The sequence below is a fragment of the Hypomesus nipponensis genome, chromosome 6 (assembly GCF_054491055.1).
Source record: "Hypomesus nipponensis isolate SF chromosome 6, ASM5449105v1, whole genome shotgun sequence".
Classification (NCBI taxonomy): Eukaryota; Metazoa; Chordata; class Actinopteri; order Osmeriformes; family Osmeridae; genus Hypomesus; species Hypomesus nipponensis.
Window position 1 is genome coordinate 14,266,950 of NC_140366.1, and position 19,885 is coordinate 14,286,834.

At 44.7% G+C, this 19,885-nt stretch overlaps 1 protein-coding gene across 8 annotated transcripts in view; it reads left to right on the forward strand.

Annotated features, from left to right (window-relative positions):
* nrxn3b (neurexin 3b) overlaps positions 1-15,780 on the forward strand; it is a 204,809-nt gene extending 189,029 nt beyond the window's left edge. For 3 of the 8 annotated variants that reach the window (XM_084699951.1, XM_084699950.1, XM_084699952.1), the window contains one exon: positions 12,999-15,780. In XM_084699951.1, coding sequence (XP_084556077.1) covers positions 12,999-13,963 — 965 coding nt within the window. In that variant the 3' untranslated portion in view covers positions 13,964-15,780. Of the gene's footprint in view, positions 1-2,876; positions 2,898-12,998 lie in introns of all 8 variants that reach the window. The other 5 variants (XM_084699954.1, XM_084699953.1, XM_084699958.1 and 2 more) reach the window with 4 other exon arrangements.
* The last annotated feature ends 4,105 nt before the right edge of the window (positions 15,781-19,885 follow it).

Here is a 19,885-nt window from a genome sequence, read left to right on the forward strand (position 1 = left end):
CCCATTAGGAGAGCCTTTGCCTTGTTACTTTGAAAGCTTTCCATACTTAATCTCCTTTGGTAAAACATAAAAAAAAGAAGTTACATTGCTTCAGGTTTGCGAAGTGTAGAATTTTTTGCAGAGATCAGGAAGGCTTAGCACCCCCCCCCCCCCCCCCCCCCCCATCTTGACACTTGCGCCCAAAACAAACGCTATCTCGTTAAGCAAACCCATTACAATATGCAGTGTTTGTTCTGCACACTATGCAGCGAACTGTGTAGTGCCATAGGGGAGCTAATCGAGGATTAACGTGTTTACAAAATCGTCAAGGTTCTCCGTTAGGCTCTGCCCGGAGCACCTGACTGGGGCGGATCTCTTGGATGTAAAGGTTCTGTTGATCCGACGAGAGAACTAACAATACCTGTAAACAAAACAGACAAATCCTATCGGGCAGACATGCAGAACAAGAAGCAATCAAGGGACGACGTAGGGAGGTAGGTAAGACAGTACACATATGTACACGGTAAACAGATCCTCTTCTGCCATCGTTTACTCAGGCCTGATACTGTTTATATAGCGGGAGCTCATTGGAGCTTAATGATAACCGCGCAGTAGGAGCAGAAACGATAAAACGCCAGTAGGCCTACTGACCACATGGCAGGATAGGGAAGGATACTCTGTGTTGACTTTTCTAAACTACATGACAGATATTCCCCAGTAGTGGCACTAGATGCTAATGTAGCAGTGGAATGTTGTTCCCCTAGATTACACACTGGATTGTACATGAGGACCAGGTCAAGTAGGTCATATGGAGAGGGGGAGGTTGATTACTTGATGTCAAGGTCAAAAATCCAATCTGTTTTTGTTTAAGTACATTACAGATGTAAATCCAATTGTTGGTGTACAGACCTTTAAACACAAATGTTATGTATTTGTAAAATGTATGTTTGTCAAAAATGTATGCGCGTTTTGGTTTGACCCATCGCGCGTTATCTGTGTTCTCGCAGTTAAATTGTTCTTTTCGACCTGACCTCCAGCGAGCGAGGTACGTTGTCTTCGGGTCTGAAAATTGTTAGAGAACTGTGGTGAAATGTCGTGTTCATATTCATGTTTTGTAACCAAGTCAATATTGTAAAATGTATATTAATGTATAATTATTAGTGTGAATATTAGAGCTCGCTAACTAGCGTGCCTGTTGTGACTTGTTGGGACGGCGGTTGATGAGGTTCCCTTGTGCTCACTCAGGTGGCCGAGAGCTAGCAGCGGGGTACATGGAAGAGCTAATTGTACTGTCTCTTCATGTATAGGTATGTCTTTTGTTTTTGTCCGAATTGTGTTATTGGATCGTGTGGTGTGCTGTTGTGCACTGAATGTATGTGCACACCACCGGTCGTTTTTGATGCATTTATTTGTTAAATTGCTTCTTTTCGACCTGACCTCCAGCGAGCGAGGTGGCCGAGAGCTAGCAGCGGGGTACATGGAAGAGCTAATTGTACTGTCTCTTCATGTATAGCGAGCGAGGAAAATAAACCGACTCCTGCAGATCGACCGTTGTGGCAGTGTCTTCAATCTACAATTCACAACGCAGAGTGAAGCACGCTACAAACTGGTGCCGTGACCTGCCGACTGGTCAGCTCGAGCCGACCGCCGGATCTGCGCATGAACATTTGTTGGTGTGTGGTATAAGCAACGATGTTTTGTGAAAAGTGAAGGTGAATGTTACATGCTCGCTAGACTGGAGTATCTGTTTACTTGTATATTGAGAAAGGAATTTGTCTATTGCGAAAAATCTTTTATTTTTTATTTTTCTCAATTTATTTTCATGCAAGTTTTAAGTGCGGTAATTGACATTGTTTTAATGCACTTTTGAACCATGGTGGACTCTCGTGCCGATAAGATGAGTTATGCTGGGAGTTTTAGTGTGGGTGCAGGGAGGGGTGTTCTTGCATTTACACCGATTGTACAGGCAGATCCTGGACATGGAATGCTTGCTAGCCCTGAGTTTACTAGCACGGGGAGGGGTAGGTTTTTCACTCCACCTGTCCAGAGTATCCCACCTCTGTCTTTTGATGCACCATCATCCCCACTCCACAGTAATAACGGGACATCTCCTAGTCAGCTTAATGATCTGATTAGGCAGATTGGTTCAGAGATAGGGGACTCTATCAGAGCAAGTCTACTGCAGCCGGGGGATTCAAGTCCGTCTCTTGCACATCCCTCTCGCCAATTCCAGCAGTCTCCCTTGCCGGAGAAATGTGGGGCAACTTTCATAGACGCATCCAAGCTGAATCTGGTTGTGAAGTCAGATGTCAGTGCTCCGCCCATCTTTAGGGGTGATGGTTCAGATAAGTACTCTGTTCTGGAGTGGGAGGAACTGATGGGTGTATACCTGGAGAAGAGGGGTTACACTGGGTCTGGGAGTGTTGAGGAGGTGATGTCTAGGCTCATGGGGAGGGCACGGGATGTGACCAGAGTCTGGATGCGTAACAACCCTGTTGTCACGGATGTTAAGACGGTGTTCAGGGTTCTCAAGCAACACTTTGGGGATGCTGTCTGCTCGGGTATGCCTTTAGCTGATTTCTATTCAATCAAACCGTATGCTAATGAGGGTTCATTGGATTTCTGGATAAGGCTTAACAAAGCTGCGGAGGTAGCTGAACAATACCTGGTAGGCGAGGGTAGGACCTTACCCAATCAGTGCTCAGAGTTGGCGATCATGTTTGTACGCAACTGTCCTGATAAAGAGTTGGCCCAAGTGTTTAAGAGCAAACCCCTTCGTGACTGGACAGCCAGTGAGGTACAGGATCGGTTGGATGAATTCTTAAGAGAGCGTAAAACATGTAAGACACAACTTTCACAGCAGATGGCTGTTGTCCTTGACTCTCCCCAAGCGGAAGTGGATCTTGTGAAAAGACCTAATGTGTCATTTTCTCAATGTGGTTGTAATTCGGAACTGGCCCCACCTGTGTCAGAGGGTGGGACCTTGGAGAAAGTTTTGAGTATGCTAGAGAAGACGCTTATTAGCAACACTCAGTCTGTGAACAGGGGGCCCCGTAAACAGTTCTCCAAAAGTCAGCGTGAGTGCGCTGTTTGTGGAAGCGCTAATCACTGGACCAAAGCTCACTGTCGGATGCACCAGCTGTGTTTCAAGTGTTTCTCCCCTGATCACATGAGCTTTGAATGTGGGGAGTCTGGGCAGCGACAGGGTCCTGGATGTGAACGGACTGGCAAGCCGCAGGAAAACTAGAGAGCCTCCATTCTGAGGAGGGCAATGCGGGGCAGTCTAGCTTTTCCTCCGCTGATGACGATATCCAATCTGTTTATTCATATTTTTGTGAGTCAGTACCCAAGGATAACACAGTTATTTTTCAGAACGCAATGAGACTTACTCAGAATGACAGTTTGTTTTACACCACTGTACTAGTACAGGATAAAGTTGAGCTGAAGGGGATGTTGGATAGTGGGTCCATGGCTACTACTCTGCGTGCAGATATTATGCCTCGTTTGAGGGAGGCGGGGGTGGTAGTGGGGAACTTTCTTATTCCTTCAGATATCATCCTGGTGGGTTGTGGTGGGACTCAAACTAGTCCAGTGGGCATGTGTGACTTGAAAATACAACTTTATGGTTTCAGTTATGTTGTCCCAGTGCTTGTTGTAGATGGGCAGGTTGATGAACTCATTGTGGGCACTAACGTGTTGAAGTCTCTGATTAGACAGTTCAAATCCAATGATGGCTACTGGCGGGTGGTGGGTTCACCAGATCCTTCTGGCCAGTGTGATGACAGCCAGTTTCTGCGCCTCTTGTCAAATCTGGAAAGATGGAGGGGAGACTCCATTCCAGATAAAGTGGGCACCATTAAGTTGAAAAGAGGGGTAACGCTTCAACCCATGAGTGAACATCTGGTGTGGGGGCGCCTACCCCCAAAGACAAAGCTCTCTGTAGGTAGTACTGTTGTTGTCGAGCCCAGCACGTCTCGTTGTGTGAATCGACACATTTTGGTGGGGAGAGTAGTTACGCCTCTGTGGGGGGATGGATGGCTCCCTGTGAAGATTGTCAATCCGACCGCTTCGCCAGTGATCCTGAGACGAAATGCTAAAGTCGCGGATGTGTACCCTTGCATTGCATTGGAGGATTTTGATGATGTCAAGCAGCAAGCAGCTTACCAGAACGTGGCAGAAGTACAATGTGACAGCTCACGTGGCAGTCTGACGGCTAAGAGTTCGGTTGGTGGCAGTGTGGTTCATGGCAACAGTACACTGAGCAATCTTGGACTTCGAGGCCTGTCTGTTGAGGAGTGTCCAGTTTCTCAATTCTGGAAAGATAAACTTGTTAGTTTAATTGAGAGGTATGACACTGTGTTCTCTAGACATAGTCTAGACTGTGGCGAGGCAAAGGAGTTTTGCCATCGCATACGACTGACTGATGATCGCCCTTTTCGGTTACCTTACCGTAGGCTTTCTCCGGCTCATTACCAAAAACTCAGGGAAACGCTGGATGATATGGAGGAGAAGGAAATTGTAAGAAAATCCAGCAGTGAGTATGCCTCACCGTTGGTGCTGGTATGGAAAAAGAATGGGGACTTGCGTCTATGTACTGACTTCAGGTGGCTTAATGCCCGCACAGTGAAGGACGCTCACCCCCTGCCTCACCAGGCTGATGTGCTGGCAGCACTGGGAGGTAATGCCTTCTTCAGCACGATGGACTTGACGTCAGGGTACTACAACGTGCCACTACATGAAGAGGATAAGAAATATACTGCCTTTTCCTCTCCTTTAGGTTTACACGAGTACAATCGTTTACCTCAGGGCCTATGTAACAGTCCCGCTACTTTTATGAGAATGATGCTGACAATCTTTGGTGACCAAAACTTTCTCAGTCTCCTTTGCTATTTGGATGATCTCATGGTTTTTGCTAAGACGGAGGAGGAGAGTCTGCAGAGACTTGAGATGGTTTTTAAACGGTTGCAGGAGCATAATCTTAAACTGTCTCCTTCTAAGTGCAAGTTTTTGAGGAGGTCTGTTAAGTTTCTGGGCCACATCATTTCTCAGGAAGGTGTAGCCACTGACCCTGCTAAGGTTCAAACCATTTTGAATGTGACTGAAAGTGAGATGATGGAAGCTGATGGTGTCACTCCATCTCCTAGCAAAATCCGTTCTTTCCTCGGTATGGTCATATACTATCAACATTACATTGAGAATTGTTCCCTGGTTGCTAGGCCATTGTTTCAGCTGACTACAGGTCAGAAGAAGCCTAGGACAGGCAAGGGCAGGAAGAGGCCTGGTCCCTTTCGCAAGCTCGCTGCTGCAGACTGGACTGCTGAATGTCAACACGCATTTGAAGCTTTGAAGGCAGCCCTAGTTGACCAGGCACTGCTGGCTCATCCTGACTTTTCTCAGCCGTTTTTGCTTTCTGTTGATGCCTCTACTAGTGGTTTGGGAGCTGTACTTTCTCAAGTGCAATCTGGGGGGGCCATAGCCAGGCCAATAGCTTTTGCCAGTAAGTCACTCAATCATGCACAATCGAAGTATCCTGCTCACAGGCTGGAATTTCTGGCCATGAAATGGGCCATTCATGATAAGTTCAGCCATTGGCTACGAGGGCATAGGTTTACTGTGTGGACTGACAACAATCCTCTCAAGTATATCCTCACGAAGCCGAGACTCGATGCATGTGAGCAGAGATGGGTTGCGAAGCTGGCACCCTTCGATTTTGACATCCAGTACATACCAGGGCCCAAGAATGTCGTTGCTGATGCGTTGAGTAGAGAACCATTTGTCCGCTCCAGGGTTCTGCACAGACTGACCAGAGTTCCATATGATGTCCTGCTGGAAGAAGCCAGAGGTCTTCGAGTGGATGATGTGCAGGACATGTTCCGCCTCTCCTGTGAGCAGCCTGAGGCTGGTTGTAGAACATCCATGGCTCCTGGGAGTGAGTTGGGTAGAGACGGAGACAATGTCCATGGGTTGATTTCCGGTGAAGAGGTGTCTGCTGTCCTTCATGCCCACCGTCGGTGGGATGATGGTGCCACGGTGAGGGCTGTTTCACATGTGCAGCATCTTGAGAAGCTGATGTCCATGGGTCAGAGCCCATTACCTGTCCTTACACACAAGGAGCTGTATGATCACCAGTCGCTAGACTCTGTCATCAGCAGAGTTAGCTTCTTTGTAGATAGAGGCCGACGCCCGTCTAGGAGGGAACGAGCCTTTGAGGCTAGAGAAACAGTGTGTACTCTAAGACAGTGGGGGAAACTCACCAAGCGGTTAGGGATTCTGTATCGTGTCTCAAAACACCCTGTGAGCAAGACAAAAATATATCAGTATGTCGTACCTGTGTCTTTGAGAGGTCTTGTGTTGAAGGGAGTTCATGATGATGCTGGTCACCAGGGTCAGCAACGTACATTGTGGCTCACAAGGCAGCGGTTTTACTGGGACTCGATGGATAGAGATGTCAAGGAATACGTGGCTCACTGTAAGAGATGTGTGTTGAGTAAAGCTCCTGAGCCTGAAGCTAGAGCTCCACTTGTCTCCATTGTAACAACGGCACCTTTGGAACTTGTGTGTATTGATTTCTGGTCCGCAGAGGATTCAAACAACAAGTCTATTGATGTGTTAGTGGTGACTGACCACTTTACTAAGTTGGCCTGTGCGTATCCATGTCCAAACCAGTCTGCTAAGACTGTTGCTCGTGTTCTTTGGAATAACTTCTTCTGTATTTATGGGTTTGCCGACTGTATCCATTCTGACAGGGGTGCCAACTTTGAGAGTGCGCTTATTGCAGAGTTGCTTCAGTTATCTGGTGTTGAAAAGTCCCACACCACACCGTATCATCCCATGGGTAACGGTCAAGCGGAACGTTTGAATCGCACACTGGGTGGGATGATTAGAGCTCTGCCTGCTAGGTCCAAGGCTAAATGGCCTCAGATGTTGAACATCTTGACATTCTCATATAACTGCACTGTCCATGAGACTACTGGGTTTCCACCCTTCTTCTTGATGTTTGGACGCACCCCTAGGTTGCCAGTGGATGTCATGTTTGAAAGTGTGCTATTGGATGGGAACACTGTAGATGTGGATAAGTATGTCCAGGCTCTGGGTGAGGATCTGAGAGAGGCCATGACCTTGGCCCAGCAGCATGCCAGTAAGCAACAGAAGAAGCAAGCTGAGGTCTATAACAGACGGTCCAAGGGTCATTCAGTAGGGAAGGGTGACAGGGTCCTACTAGCTAATAAGGGAGAGAGGGGCAAGAAGAAACTGGCCGATCGCTGGGACAGTGTGGTGTACATAGTTGTTGCGAAGAACAGTTCATTAAACACATACCGTATCCAACACCCAGCCACTGGGCGCATCAGAACTGTGCATAGGAACCTGATTATGCCAGTCAATTTTCTGCCTTTGCCTTCTTGGGAGGAACCTGAGGGTCAAGGAACTCTATCGAGTGGTGATGTGATCTCTGAGATGTCTTTAGAGTCTAGCCATGGTGAGGGGAGTGATGCCAGGACTGTCCACTGGGTAGCAGGCCTTCCTGAGTCTGCAGGGAGAGTACTCCATGAGGAGGGTGTAGTTCCATCTGATGGAAGTGTAGTGGAACAGCCGGGTGTAGTCCCCTTGAGAGAGGGGTGTTCAGCAGACGTGAACCAGAGAGAAAGCCACAAAGCCTACGAGAGTTTTGCTAGTGAGGCTTTGTTCGAGGTGGATGAGGCTGTGACGGATGATGTTGATTTGGTTGGGGATGCTTTGTCATTGGGGTCTGTGACAATATACCAGGACTCTGATCAGTCATCTGATAATACAAGTGTTGTGTCTATACATGAAAGGGTGCTGGCTCCAGAGTTGCCGATCTGTAGTACTCCTCATCCTGGGGTGGGCCCTGTGAGTACAGTTAGTGCTGTCCGTGGCATTTCTGCTAGGTTGTTGGGTGAAGGTGTGCGGACTAGACTGGGCAGAATTATTAAGCCCGTGAATAGACTAATACAAACTATGTCAACACAGGAAATAAAACGGTTCTTGGTTTCTCGGTAATGGTAGGGCGTTGCCGTTGCCTACTTGTTTTCAAAAAAAAAATAAAAATGTATGTAGTAGTTTGTGTGACTACCTGATTTGTGGGTTTGTCTGATTTCTTGGACAATTCATGTAACTTTGCGTGTAGTTCCTCAGAATAAAATGTACATGGCATTTTTTTGCGTATGGTTGAATGAGGGATTAGCTACCCCTTGTTTTTCCTAATCCTTCGCAGGATAGCTTTTTCAGCTGGTCGACCATTTGTGGGTCTAGTATTATGGGACTACACGGGGTTACTCTGTCGCCCTGTGGGGGTGACTGTTGTTTTGTTTTCTTTTTATTTCTTTGCTTTGTTACCTTCGAGGTACCGTGGCTTTGTTTTGTTTTTGTTTTCTTTGCTTTGTTATCTTTGAGGTGATGTGATGTGTTTGTCTGTAATCTAGTGTAAAACAGTGGGGGTGAATGTAGCAGTGGAATGTTGTTCCCCTAGATTACACACTGGATTGTACATGAGGACCAGGTCAAGTAGGTCATATGGAGAGGGGGAGGTTGATTACTTGATGTCAAGGTCAAAAATCCAATCTGTTTTTGTTTAAGTACATTACAGATGTAAATCCAATTGTTGGTGTACAGACCTTTAAACACAAATGTTATGTATTTGTAAAATGTATGTTTGTCAAAAATGTATGCGCGTTTTGGTTTGACCCATCGCGCGTTATCTGTGTTCTCGCAGTTAAATTGTTCTTTTCGACCTGACCTCCAGCGAGCGAGGTACGTTGTCTTCGGGTCTGAAAATTGTTAGAGAACTGTGGTGAAATGTCGTGTTCATATTCATGTTTTGTAACCAAGTCAATATTGTAAAATGTATATTAATGTATAATTATTAGTGTGAATATTAGAGCTCGCTAACTAGCGTGCCTGTTGTGACTTGTTGGGACGGCGGTTGATGAGGTTCCCTTGTGCTCACTCAGGTGGCCGAGAGCTAGCAGCGGGGTACATGGAAGAGCTAATTGTACTGTCTCTTCATGTATAGGTATGTCTTTTGTTTTTGTCCGAATTGTGTTATTGGATCGTGTGGTGTGCTGTTGTGCACTGAATGTATGTGCACACCACCGGTCGTTTTTGATGCATTTATTTGTTAAATTGCTTCTTTTCGACCTGACCTCCAGCGAGCGAGGTGGCCGAGAGCTAGCAGCGGGGTACATGGAAGAGCTAATTGTACTGTCTCTTCATGTATAGCGAGCGAGGAAAATAAACCGACTCCTGCAGATCGACCGTTGTGGCAGTGTCTTCAATCTACAATTCACAACGCAGAGTGAAGCACGCTACACTAACAGTGTCTGAGCAAAGACGGGTAAATTAGAAATGCTAATTCGGAGTATGTATTTTGTGCTGTCATTCACGTGAATAAACACACACAAACACAACCCAGTGTAGTCTGACAAAACAAGGACACCCACTCTGTGTAATCGTGTAAACGGCTCGCGCTATCAGCCCGGAGCACAGGAACTAACACTTCAGCTCTGAAGACTAATGCGATCCTCACATCCCTCTGAATCACCAGGGGCGTAAATATACTCATCTCCTTGTGCCCTCTTGTGGAACTCCTCCGAACACTGTGTTTGTTTACCTGTCAAACAAAGGCTGTTGGTTATGCAGTAGCCTAACTTCAAACTAAACATTAACTTTAAAGTAGACTCCTTAATTAACGGTACTTGAACTGGATTAATTAGATAAAGAACTGGAACTAACGCCAAATAACGTTGGTTGTATATCACCCACGGTCTTGTTCCAACCGACAACTGGTCATTTGTGTTTATTTTATTTGCCATAAATCAATACCTTACAGCCCTTGGTGCAGTGATCTTTAACTGACCTCTGACCCAGTGACCCCCAGCTTGTTGTACTGTAAGCATATATTACTCTCCCTAAATGCAACTTACTTATAGCATGCATAAACCTAACCTTTAAGAGTCAAACCAAAATCTGTCTAGTAGGCCTATCCTCTCTTTCTGACGTCCACCCAGACTGCACGCGCTGTCCTGTCTTTTAAAATACTAACAAGAGATCTGTATTTCGTAAGAAAGAACTAATAATATCAAGGTATTATTAGTTACAAGAAGGTGGTGACATTTGACCGACCTGTCCTTTTCCCTGGTCTGCAGTGTGTGCTTTCTGGTGGTTCATCTGATAGTTTGTGAGAAAAAAATGCCTTTTTTCCTTGCTTGCAAATTTGTTTTCTTTCTCTGTGTTTGTACATATATGTCAATATACATATATGTGTTTATATCTGTTAATTTTCTTTAAATTGTTTAAATTACCTCTTGATGATTTAATGATTTGCTAAGAATTACTATCAATATTTTTTCTGATGACTTATTCGAAATTTGTTAACATCTTCCTTTTTTCTCGATGAGTTTATCGACAGTGGTGCAGTGTCACTCCACTGATCCAGTTGGCTTTCTACAGCCTGACGAGCTGTTTCACTAAATGCACAAATTTATTGAGAAAAAATGGAAGATCACTCCAAAACAGTCCCTCACCACAATCTGTGAAAATCTTTCCAAACTGTTTTATCACTAATCTATATTTTTCCTGTTATCAGACAGCTATTTGTGATAAAAAAAATAATAATTGGGATTATCAATAATTATAAGTGATTAATTTGTGCATGGCAAAGAAGTTGCAGTTTAGGGTTTGTAAAACTGTCAGTGTTGAGAGTGCTCTTTTCTTCTGTTCATGGGCATGAATATGCTCACTGTGTGTGTCCCCATCCCTTCCTTACAGCCAAAAGCTCTAACGCTGCCCGGCCGCTTCGTGTCGCCTTTACATGGACATGGCAACTGACGTACACATTCACCCCCATCTATCTCATTTCCTTCCTAGTATGTTCATAGGATGCCCTCCCCCCCCCCCCCACCATCCTCCTCCTCACACACCCCCCCTCCCCCCACGTAGAGATGTTAAGATATGTACAGTCATCCATTCGTTCATTACCGATGAACAACCTAAAAAGTCGAGCGAAAAAATAAAGAAAACATTTTAAAGAGTTAATCAGACTGTAGATATTTATGGAGAGGTGAAACGGGAGCGTATTTGTCAAAGCAAGACTTATAGATGTACAGTTTTCTTTTTTATAAAATAAGATAACTATTAAAAGAGAGTAGAAAAAAAAACCCTCCTGAACAGAATGGTGAAGGATTATTTTTCATGTCATGATGTGTGGATGTATGTGTTGTTGCCTCCCTGTACCATCCTGTCTAAAAGAGAAATAATTACAAATTAATCAAATTGTTAAAAAGAAACTAACCTAACTTGTCCAAAAGCATTCTTACACAACTTTCTTTTGTAAATTTTTTCTTCCTGCCAAAATCATGCGGGCAATTTGTTGATGTAAGTTGACAAAATTGATGGTATGCTTTCTGCCTTTGAAAACTATTTTTGCTTTTATGATTTTCCTAGCTGACTTTATTTTTCCTCTTCCTATTAGTTAATGATCCCTCTTTGGATAATATCTATTTTTGATATCTCTACCTGTGGCTTTAGTTTGTGAATGTTTACAATGTTTGCTCAAACTTTAAAACGTGTCTGCATTGCCTTACTTATTTTTTATTTCCTTTATTTATTTTGTATTGTTTTCTTTTTTTTGTTTCTAGAGACTTGCATCTCCTTCTAGTTCCCTGTTTGTGCGCCTTTGCAGTGTGCAAGCTACAGTAGCCACCTTGGCAAGAGGTTTCAGCAGTGTCAACCAACACCACCATGTTTCCTGCTCTCACCCTAGACAACCTAAAGTAGCATCCCATACATGAATAGCACCAGGAAGAGAGAAAGGAAGACATACTGAGAGAGAGAGAGAGAGAGAGAGAGAGAGAGAGAGAGAGAGAGAGAGAGAGAGAGAGAGAGAGAGAGAGAGAGAGAGAGAGAGAGAGAGAGAGAGAGAGAGAGAGAGAGAGAGAGAGAGAGAGAGAGAGAGAGAGAGAGAGAGACTCAAACTGTTGCTAGCCTCCTGCAGCAATCCCACATGTGAAGAGTGGGATTGCTGGAAGAAAGGAAGAAAAGACAGAAAGAGAGAGATTAAAACATGCTAGAAAGAGAGACATTCAAAAGAGAGAAGGAGAAAGAGAGACAGAGAAGGAGGAAGAAAAAAAAGGAGAAGAAAGAGCGAAAGAAAAGAAATCACACTCCCACATTCTGGCTGACACATAAGTGAGCACTTTATAGAAAGAATGGTTTGGCCTTTCAGCATTCAAGTGTTGGTGAGCTGCTGCTTGACATTTTGCCATTGTGGTGTCTGTATAAGAGAAGTCAAAAGGCAAGGGGGTGTCCAGGTCTAGAGTGCCCACACTGACCTGCCGCAGGACATCAAAAGCTTAGTGACACACTGAATAACTGACAACGTTACAAGATGTTATAACTAGAGTAGGACAAAGTCAGTGTATTTAAACCATTCAACCTTTAATAAAGGTCATTTCAAGAATTCAGGGAAGAAGAAAAAAACATCAGGGAAAAAAACACTGATTTAGTGTGTTTTAAGTTAGTTGTGTGGTGACCAAAACAGCAGATCCAAGACCAGATAGATCTGTTGCAATGTTATAATGATGCTAAGATAACGATGAAACACAAAACGCCACATGTTCTTGGACAGTAGCAATTTAACTAACATAGTTAGAACCTGTACTACAGAACTTAGCAAGAACCTTAAGTACAATTACAGTTGGATCACCCTCAGGTTGCACAACCCTTGAAGCCTTTTGATGCAGTGTAAACATTTGATGTTTCATTAGATTTTTGTTTGGGCCTTGTTTGGTTTCTGGTTTCATTGAATTTTGCACTGTTACAGTTTTTTCCGTTAATTTGATTTCCTTTATATTCATTAAGATTTTTTAAATTATTATAATTTGTTTCCGTTTGAATCAGCTTTGCTGTTGATGTTGTTGACTAGCTGTGTTTGATGCTGTTGTGTTTTGTTGGCTGGTGTCTGGGCGAGTACTGACCTGTTCTCTCTCTGTTTTCCCTCCTAGGAGGGGAGTTAGTGATCCCCATACTGGTAGAGGACCCCCTAGACACCCCTCCCGTCTCCCAACCCTCCCCCTTCATCCCCCTCCCTCCTACCCTCCGCCCCGTCCTCACCATTATCGAGATCACCCAAGAGTCCCTGCCACTGGCCACTGAGGCGGGGCTACCTTGCTTGTCGGACCGAGGCAGCGATGATTGTGATGGTGATGGTGATGATGATGATGATGATGATGGCATGGTGATTTCGGGGTTTGGCTCTGGTGAAGCTTTCGACTCTAGCCTGCCCCCGACTGACGATGAGGATTTTTTCACCACCTTCTCCCTGGTAACAGATAAGATCTTGACCACGTCGGCCTATGAAGGAGGCTACAAAGCTCTCGCACCCAAGTGGGAGGCCAAGGACTTGAGGCCTAGCAAAGCCTCAGAGGCGGGTAGGACTACCCCCGCCCTGCCTCTGCCTGATCCCAGGGGCACCGTGGTGGCGCCAGTCCCCTCAGACACGCCGCCCAAGTTGCCCGCCGGTAAAATGAACAACCGCGAGGTGAAGCCCCTCCAGCCGGACATAGTCCTGCTACCCCTCCCCACGTCCTCCGACCTGGAGGGCACCAGGCCGCGGGGGCCCCTCGTCACCTCGCCCATGCTCCGCACCGTGCCTGCCGCCCTGCCCACCGTGCCTGGTGTACGGCGGGTGCCCCCGGGCGCCTCCGAGGTGATCCGGGAGTCGAGCAGCACCACGGGTATGGTGGTGGGCATCGTGGCAGCGGCCGCGCTCTGCATCCTCATCCTCCTCTACGCCATGTACAAGTACAGGAACAGGGACGAGGGCTCCTACCAGGTGGACGAGACCAGGAATTACATCAGCAACTCGGCGCAGACCAACGGCGCAGTGGTGAAGGACAAGGCGCCGAGCGCGGCCAAGGGCACCAGCGTCAAAAGACCAAAAGACAAGGACAAGGAGTACTATGTGTAGGGAGAAAAATAATATAAAGGTCCATCATTCCCAACGACATTTTAAAAAATTAAATAATGTAACAAAACTGGTTGGAATTTAAAAACAAACTGTTGACAGTACCATATTGGGAGCTGCGATTTCAAACCGGGGGAGGGACTCCTCTGTGAACTCAATGAGTCGTCGAACATTTTCAAACGTAACTGTGACTTGTTGAAACTTACTTGCTGAGGTGACTGTGACTGTGACAAAGTAGCTGATAGGGACGATGCAGAGATGTCCTGCCTGCCCCAGTGACGTAGTCCAAACGACAGTGTAAGATATTTCACTGGTCACACGGCTGCCCCAGAGACTGTTGGGAGGTGTGTGATTGTTGGCGTAAACAACCGTATCCGTTGTAACCCCTGTAAAATACAACCACCATCATTTCGGCCATTTCTGCGCTTGCATGTGAGTTGTATGTGACGTGCAGGCATCTGTGTAAGTGAGGGACCTGAAGAATTATGATTGTCAGAAAAATGGAAAGACTAAAACGTTAGTGTCCAAGGGAAGGCTTTTCAGTACGTGTTGCCAGTGACGGTGTGAGGTAAGCTGTTTGTTGACATGGTGTCTTTCCTCGATCGAGGCATAGAGAGGGATGAGACTTTGTCGCTGCTGTCCACACAGTGCTCAACAAATGCTCAGAGAGAGGCAAAATAGCAATGTATCTCAATTTGTCTTTATTTTTCCTCCCGATCTCACATCCAGATTTGATTGCTATGCATGACGTCCAAATTCTAGGTGGTGTTCAGCCATGCTGGAGAGGATTCACAAAATGGCAAAATGCAACATTGTTTTATATTGAACTTTAGATTCCCGTTATAACATTTTCTTTCTCAGTTTTCCCCAAAGACCTCCAGTTTTAGCCATTTATTACGTCCTGTTGGTCTCGTTTTCCCACCTCTGGATCTCACTGACAGATACTACATCATCATTTCTGGAGGTCTGCTCCAGTATTGAGGCCAGGAGGCAGAGGATTCACCCCGGAATGAGGATATTGTGAATTGTATCTGTTGTCACAGTCAACTGTGTCGAAAACAACAAATATGTTTACATATTTTATTACATCATTAGCCGTTGTAATTTGCCGCTCAATATTGTACATAACATTTGAGTTTCCGTTGTTATTTTTTATTTATTGTACAGACACTCATTTAGTGGTGTAGTACACGACAGAAATCAAACCTTTGTTGTTGGGAGAAGCTGGGTTAGAGCGTTGTACGTATTTGCATATTTTATAAAAGACAGGAGGAACATGTTTTAGGTTAGAAAATCTAGTCTTTCTGGATGGTGTTTCTTCGCATGGATATGTGATTACCGGGAGTTGTCAATGAACTAGAAAACACCCTTCCCAAATAATGTATTAGGGATTCCTTGATTCTTGATTATTTTATTGTAATTTTCTTTTCATTTGAGATCAATTGGCAAGGAAAATAAAGATGCTGAAGGATTTGGAGACCCATAGCTGGCACCTTACTGACATACAGGTGTGGTAATTTTTTAAATTGTGAAGTCTATGTTTCTCTCTCTGTTTTTGAATGTTATTTTACATTTGTGTTTTTCTGTTGCCTGTGCAGGTTCATTTACAATTTTCTCATTTTCTGACAGTTTGTGGCTGGAAGTTTTTTTTATTATTTATTACACAAATTATTTATCTGTTACATTTTCATTTTGCGTTCATAGCAAACCTCAAGTCCAATCTGTACATTAATTTATTTTCTGTGTTGTTAACGCTTTTAAATAATTTAGTTACTGTTTTTGCTCCTTTGACTCCAGACAATTCCCAGCAATAAAATGTTCTCCCCAAAGTGTTCAATGGTACGCTGCGTTCTCTGAATGTTGCCAAGTGTGCGTCTGAATCGGGTCCTCAAGAATCAAGACCATACACCCCTACCAACACTTAGACTAAAGGTGCCACGCTTTCTACTCAAATGACCTCCACACAAAGGCCCGACACGGGTGACGATGTCCTTCTTACCTGGGCTAAATGGGTCCTACTCAGCACAAGCACACTGCTAGCGTGCGCTTACCTTGTCAAGCAGAGAGAACTGGAGAGGAAACGCCAGAGCAGAGAAACTACGCGTGCTTCCTCCAGATGCTGGTCTCTTACAGCAAATGTGATCAAGGCTCATGGTGGGTTATGACTTGGTGAATGGCCACCACACCTGCTCAGCGCCCTGCTTTAACACTCTCCATATTTCCTGAAAATGGGCCGCATAGTCCTGGTCATTACCTTGGAATAGCCTATTGATGTAAGTTATCAGAGCCCCGTGTTTGAGTATATTCAGCTAACACAATGAGAACATGAACACATTCATCCTGTGAGTGGCCTGGGGAGAAGGGGCTGAGAGGGATTTTTATGACCCAAGAGCTACTTCTCATTCTCTTGGAGACCCTTACATGGTTTCTTGCATTCAATAAGAACTTTGTCTCGAACCCCATTGCTCTGTACAGGCGGACAGGCAGGGTCTGAGTCTGCAGAATCTTCCCTGATCACATGGTGGTGTGAATCCAAACCGGGCTTGTTAACAAGAGAGTCAGGATGTTTAGTATCGATGGTGACAGTGGGAAGGGGCAAGAGTTGTGTTGTGGTTCAGTAATGACCTAGACTTATAGGATGCAACAGTGAGATCACTCCACGTTGCACAGAGAAAAAGATTCACAGCAGTAGTTCTCCCAAACCACAGTCCTACACAAACGAACCAGCAAAGACAAACGTTAACCAGCAAAGACAAACGTATACCAGCACAGACCAACGTTTACCAGCAAAGACAAACGTATACCAGCACAGACCAACGTTTACCAGCAAAGACAAACGTATACCAGCACAGACAAAAAATATATATAATCTGTTACGTCCCTCGAAGCTTAGTGTTGGTTTTCAAGATATTAAAAACTGGCTACAGTTCATAAAGACTGCATACCTCTGACCAATCAAGAGGGGGGTAAGCTCAAAGGGCTGTAATTCCATGCCCCAAAGCAAACTAAGTCAGTTATAAGCCTGTCTTCCAGTTGTATCCTCAGTGGGCCAGATGGATCTTTTAGGTCAAGTACCTAGTATCTATTCAAATCAATAGATCTTCAATATTCAAATCTAGTTGGCCAATATATTCTAATTGCTGTTCTATGTTAGATCGCTCCAAACCGATTGGATGTACCGGGCTGACAGAGGGTGTGGATGTGGAGTTCAGAGTTTGCATCACGTCGTCCTGCATTTTAGGTGGTCGACAATTGTGACTGATTGCAGATGACTTTTTGCTTCAGTGAAATTGGCAGAAACGGATTACATCCATTTAGCCAACACAGGTTGGATAATTTGTATCTTAATCGACAGAAAAATATTTATGTATGCTGATGGGTTTGCCTCATGGAGTTGTTTGACTGAATAAACTGACTGCACTCTCTCTGTCGATATATGTGTGAGAAGTTGACATTTTACTTTTTCTGGTATCAGTTCTACTTCATTATTTATACTTTTGACAACTTTTTACTTTCACTCCTCATATTTCATACACAACTATCTGTTCTTTCTACTTCTTTCAATTTCAAAACAGGCTTGTTGCTTCAGTTTTTTTAAGTTTGTGATTTCCCATCTCTGTTACACTGTTACATTGTTACATTGTTATTACACTGTTGTTACACTGTTATTATGTTGCTGTTACACTTTTATTCCACTGTGATTCCACTGTTGTTACATCCTTACAGCATTGGAAAGTAAGGAGGTACAAATAGGCTACTTCGTTACTGTATATTTTTCCTGGTAGCAGAACCACTTTTTTTCACTTCACTATTAATTTACAATTTACAATTGACAACTTTTTACTTTAACTCCTTGATTACATTTTCAAACCAGGCTTGTTACTTTAGTTTTAAGCTGTATTTGGTGGCATGATCAATATAATTTATTGTGATGGTGCGCCTTAATTTCCTGGCTATCACACAACAAAGCTACAGAAGTATAGTCTACGAAGCAATGGAGCAAGGCAAAAGGCAACCACAACATTTTCTAACCTTGAGGATGAGACACTTGAGAATGATCATTGACACCTGTCATCATCCAATCACACCCTCATGCGCATCAGCACACGTAATAACAGTGTAATAAGTATTTTTAAACATGAGTATCTGTATCTATTTGAGTGAAGGATGTGTGTACTTTTACCATCTCTGGCTATTTGTTTACAGAAAGAACCACGCTCAAAGCTCCACCGTGCATTATAGCCTATAGCCTGTTTCAAAAATGTTCTCAATGGTTACCATTCTCCAACCGTTTCGAGAACAGACAAAGTACCATTAAACTCTGTGGGATTGTTGGCTTTCAGTTGTCTCCCTGGAGTCCGAGAAAACCTGCACTGAGCAAGATGGTGATCAAACCTGACAAGTCCAATATGAGTGGATTCGACCTTAACGCCAGGAAGATAAAGGGCAAGAGGCTGTGAGTGTGTGATGTGTGTGTGCGCGCGTTTGCATACGTGTGTGCGCGTGTGTATGCGTCTGTGCGCCCTCTTATTATTCAGCTCCTCGAGTTTAGGGGGTACGATCTGCACGTAGCTCCATCTTTTAGTTTGCTCTTCAGACCTAATTAACTGGAGAGATATGAACGCAGTAAATCTGGAATCTAAATCTTTGGTTCCACTAACAAAAGCGAGCAGCTCGTCTCTGCTCAGCGGTAAACACAGCAGGCTGGCGGGAGCGTGCTGGACGGACAGTGCCACCTAGAGACTACGTGGGAGGCAGGCTCCGGTTGAACATTTGTATGCTGATCTTTGGAGAAGGGCTTTGTTTGCATCCCCAAACAAATCTCCCGGATTACTTCTGTCTCAAAATAGGAGCAATTAGAGTCTATACAGAAAACCATCTATTGACGTGTGGCTTTACCTGCCGGTGATAAAACATTTGAATACCTCCAAACACACAGAATATGACTAACAGGGTTATCTGTTTCCATTAAACGAAGACTATAATATCCACATGGGCAGAGCCCAGATGGGTAAAGGTCCAGAGGGGTGCTCTGGAGTGTCTGGCGGAGACTGAAAAGAATCTTAAATTGGGATTCAGTGGAGCTCTGCAGCCAAGGGTATTGACAGGGGTGAGGTAAGAATCTCTGAGTGTGTTAGTGTGTGGTTGGTTGGTTTGTGTGTGTGTGTGGGGGCGGTGTGTTAATGTGTGTGGTGTGTTCGTGAGGTGTCCATATGTGTTGTGACTGGGGAAGGCTCTGTTCCGGCTGAGCTCGACTGTGAGATTGGATCCAAGAACAATCCCAACGAAGCAACAAGCAGCAGCAAGCTGCTTCCATTCCAACCACAGGAGGACAGACAGACATGCAGGCAGGTAGGCAGTAATGCAGGCAGGTAGGCAGACATGCAGGCAGGTAGACAGGAAAATAGGCAGACAGGTGGACGGACGGGCAGAAAGGCACTCACACAAACAGAAAGAGACCGACAGTCTTCCAGCACAAGTGCTCATGGGAAGCCTCTTGAGAACCAAGCTTCTATAACAAGCTCACTCTCAGACATCAGGGCTGAACAAATGAACATGAACACATGAACGGCCAGAGGGCTTCAGGTTGCGCTAAAGGAGTCTGATTGAACAGGTTTGTAATGCAAGATACATGTTTTGTTGTGCTTAGGAGAGGGCTGGGTGGGTGTGCAAACTCATGCAGACACAAGAGCACTGCTGCACAGTTCATCACAGCAAGATGCTTTAGAAACACTGTAGGTACCCTCTATTCACAAATGACCTATTTTTGACAAGATGAAGCTAGTCATTGTGGAGTCCAATATAACTGAGACTGGAGAATGTGTGTTTGTGTGTGTGTTTATTGTCAGTCACTTGCTGCCAGTTTGGAGGTCTCCTGTGTAACAATCAAGACGCAACAACACAGCTTCAATGACCTGATTTACC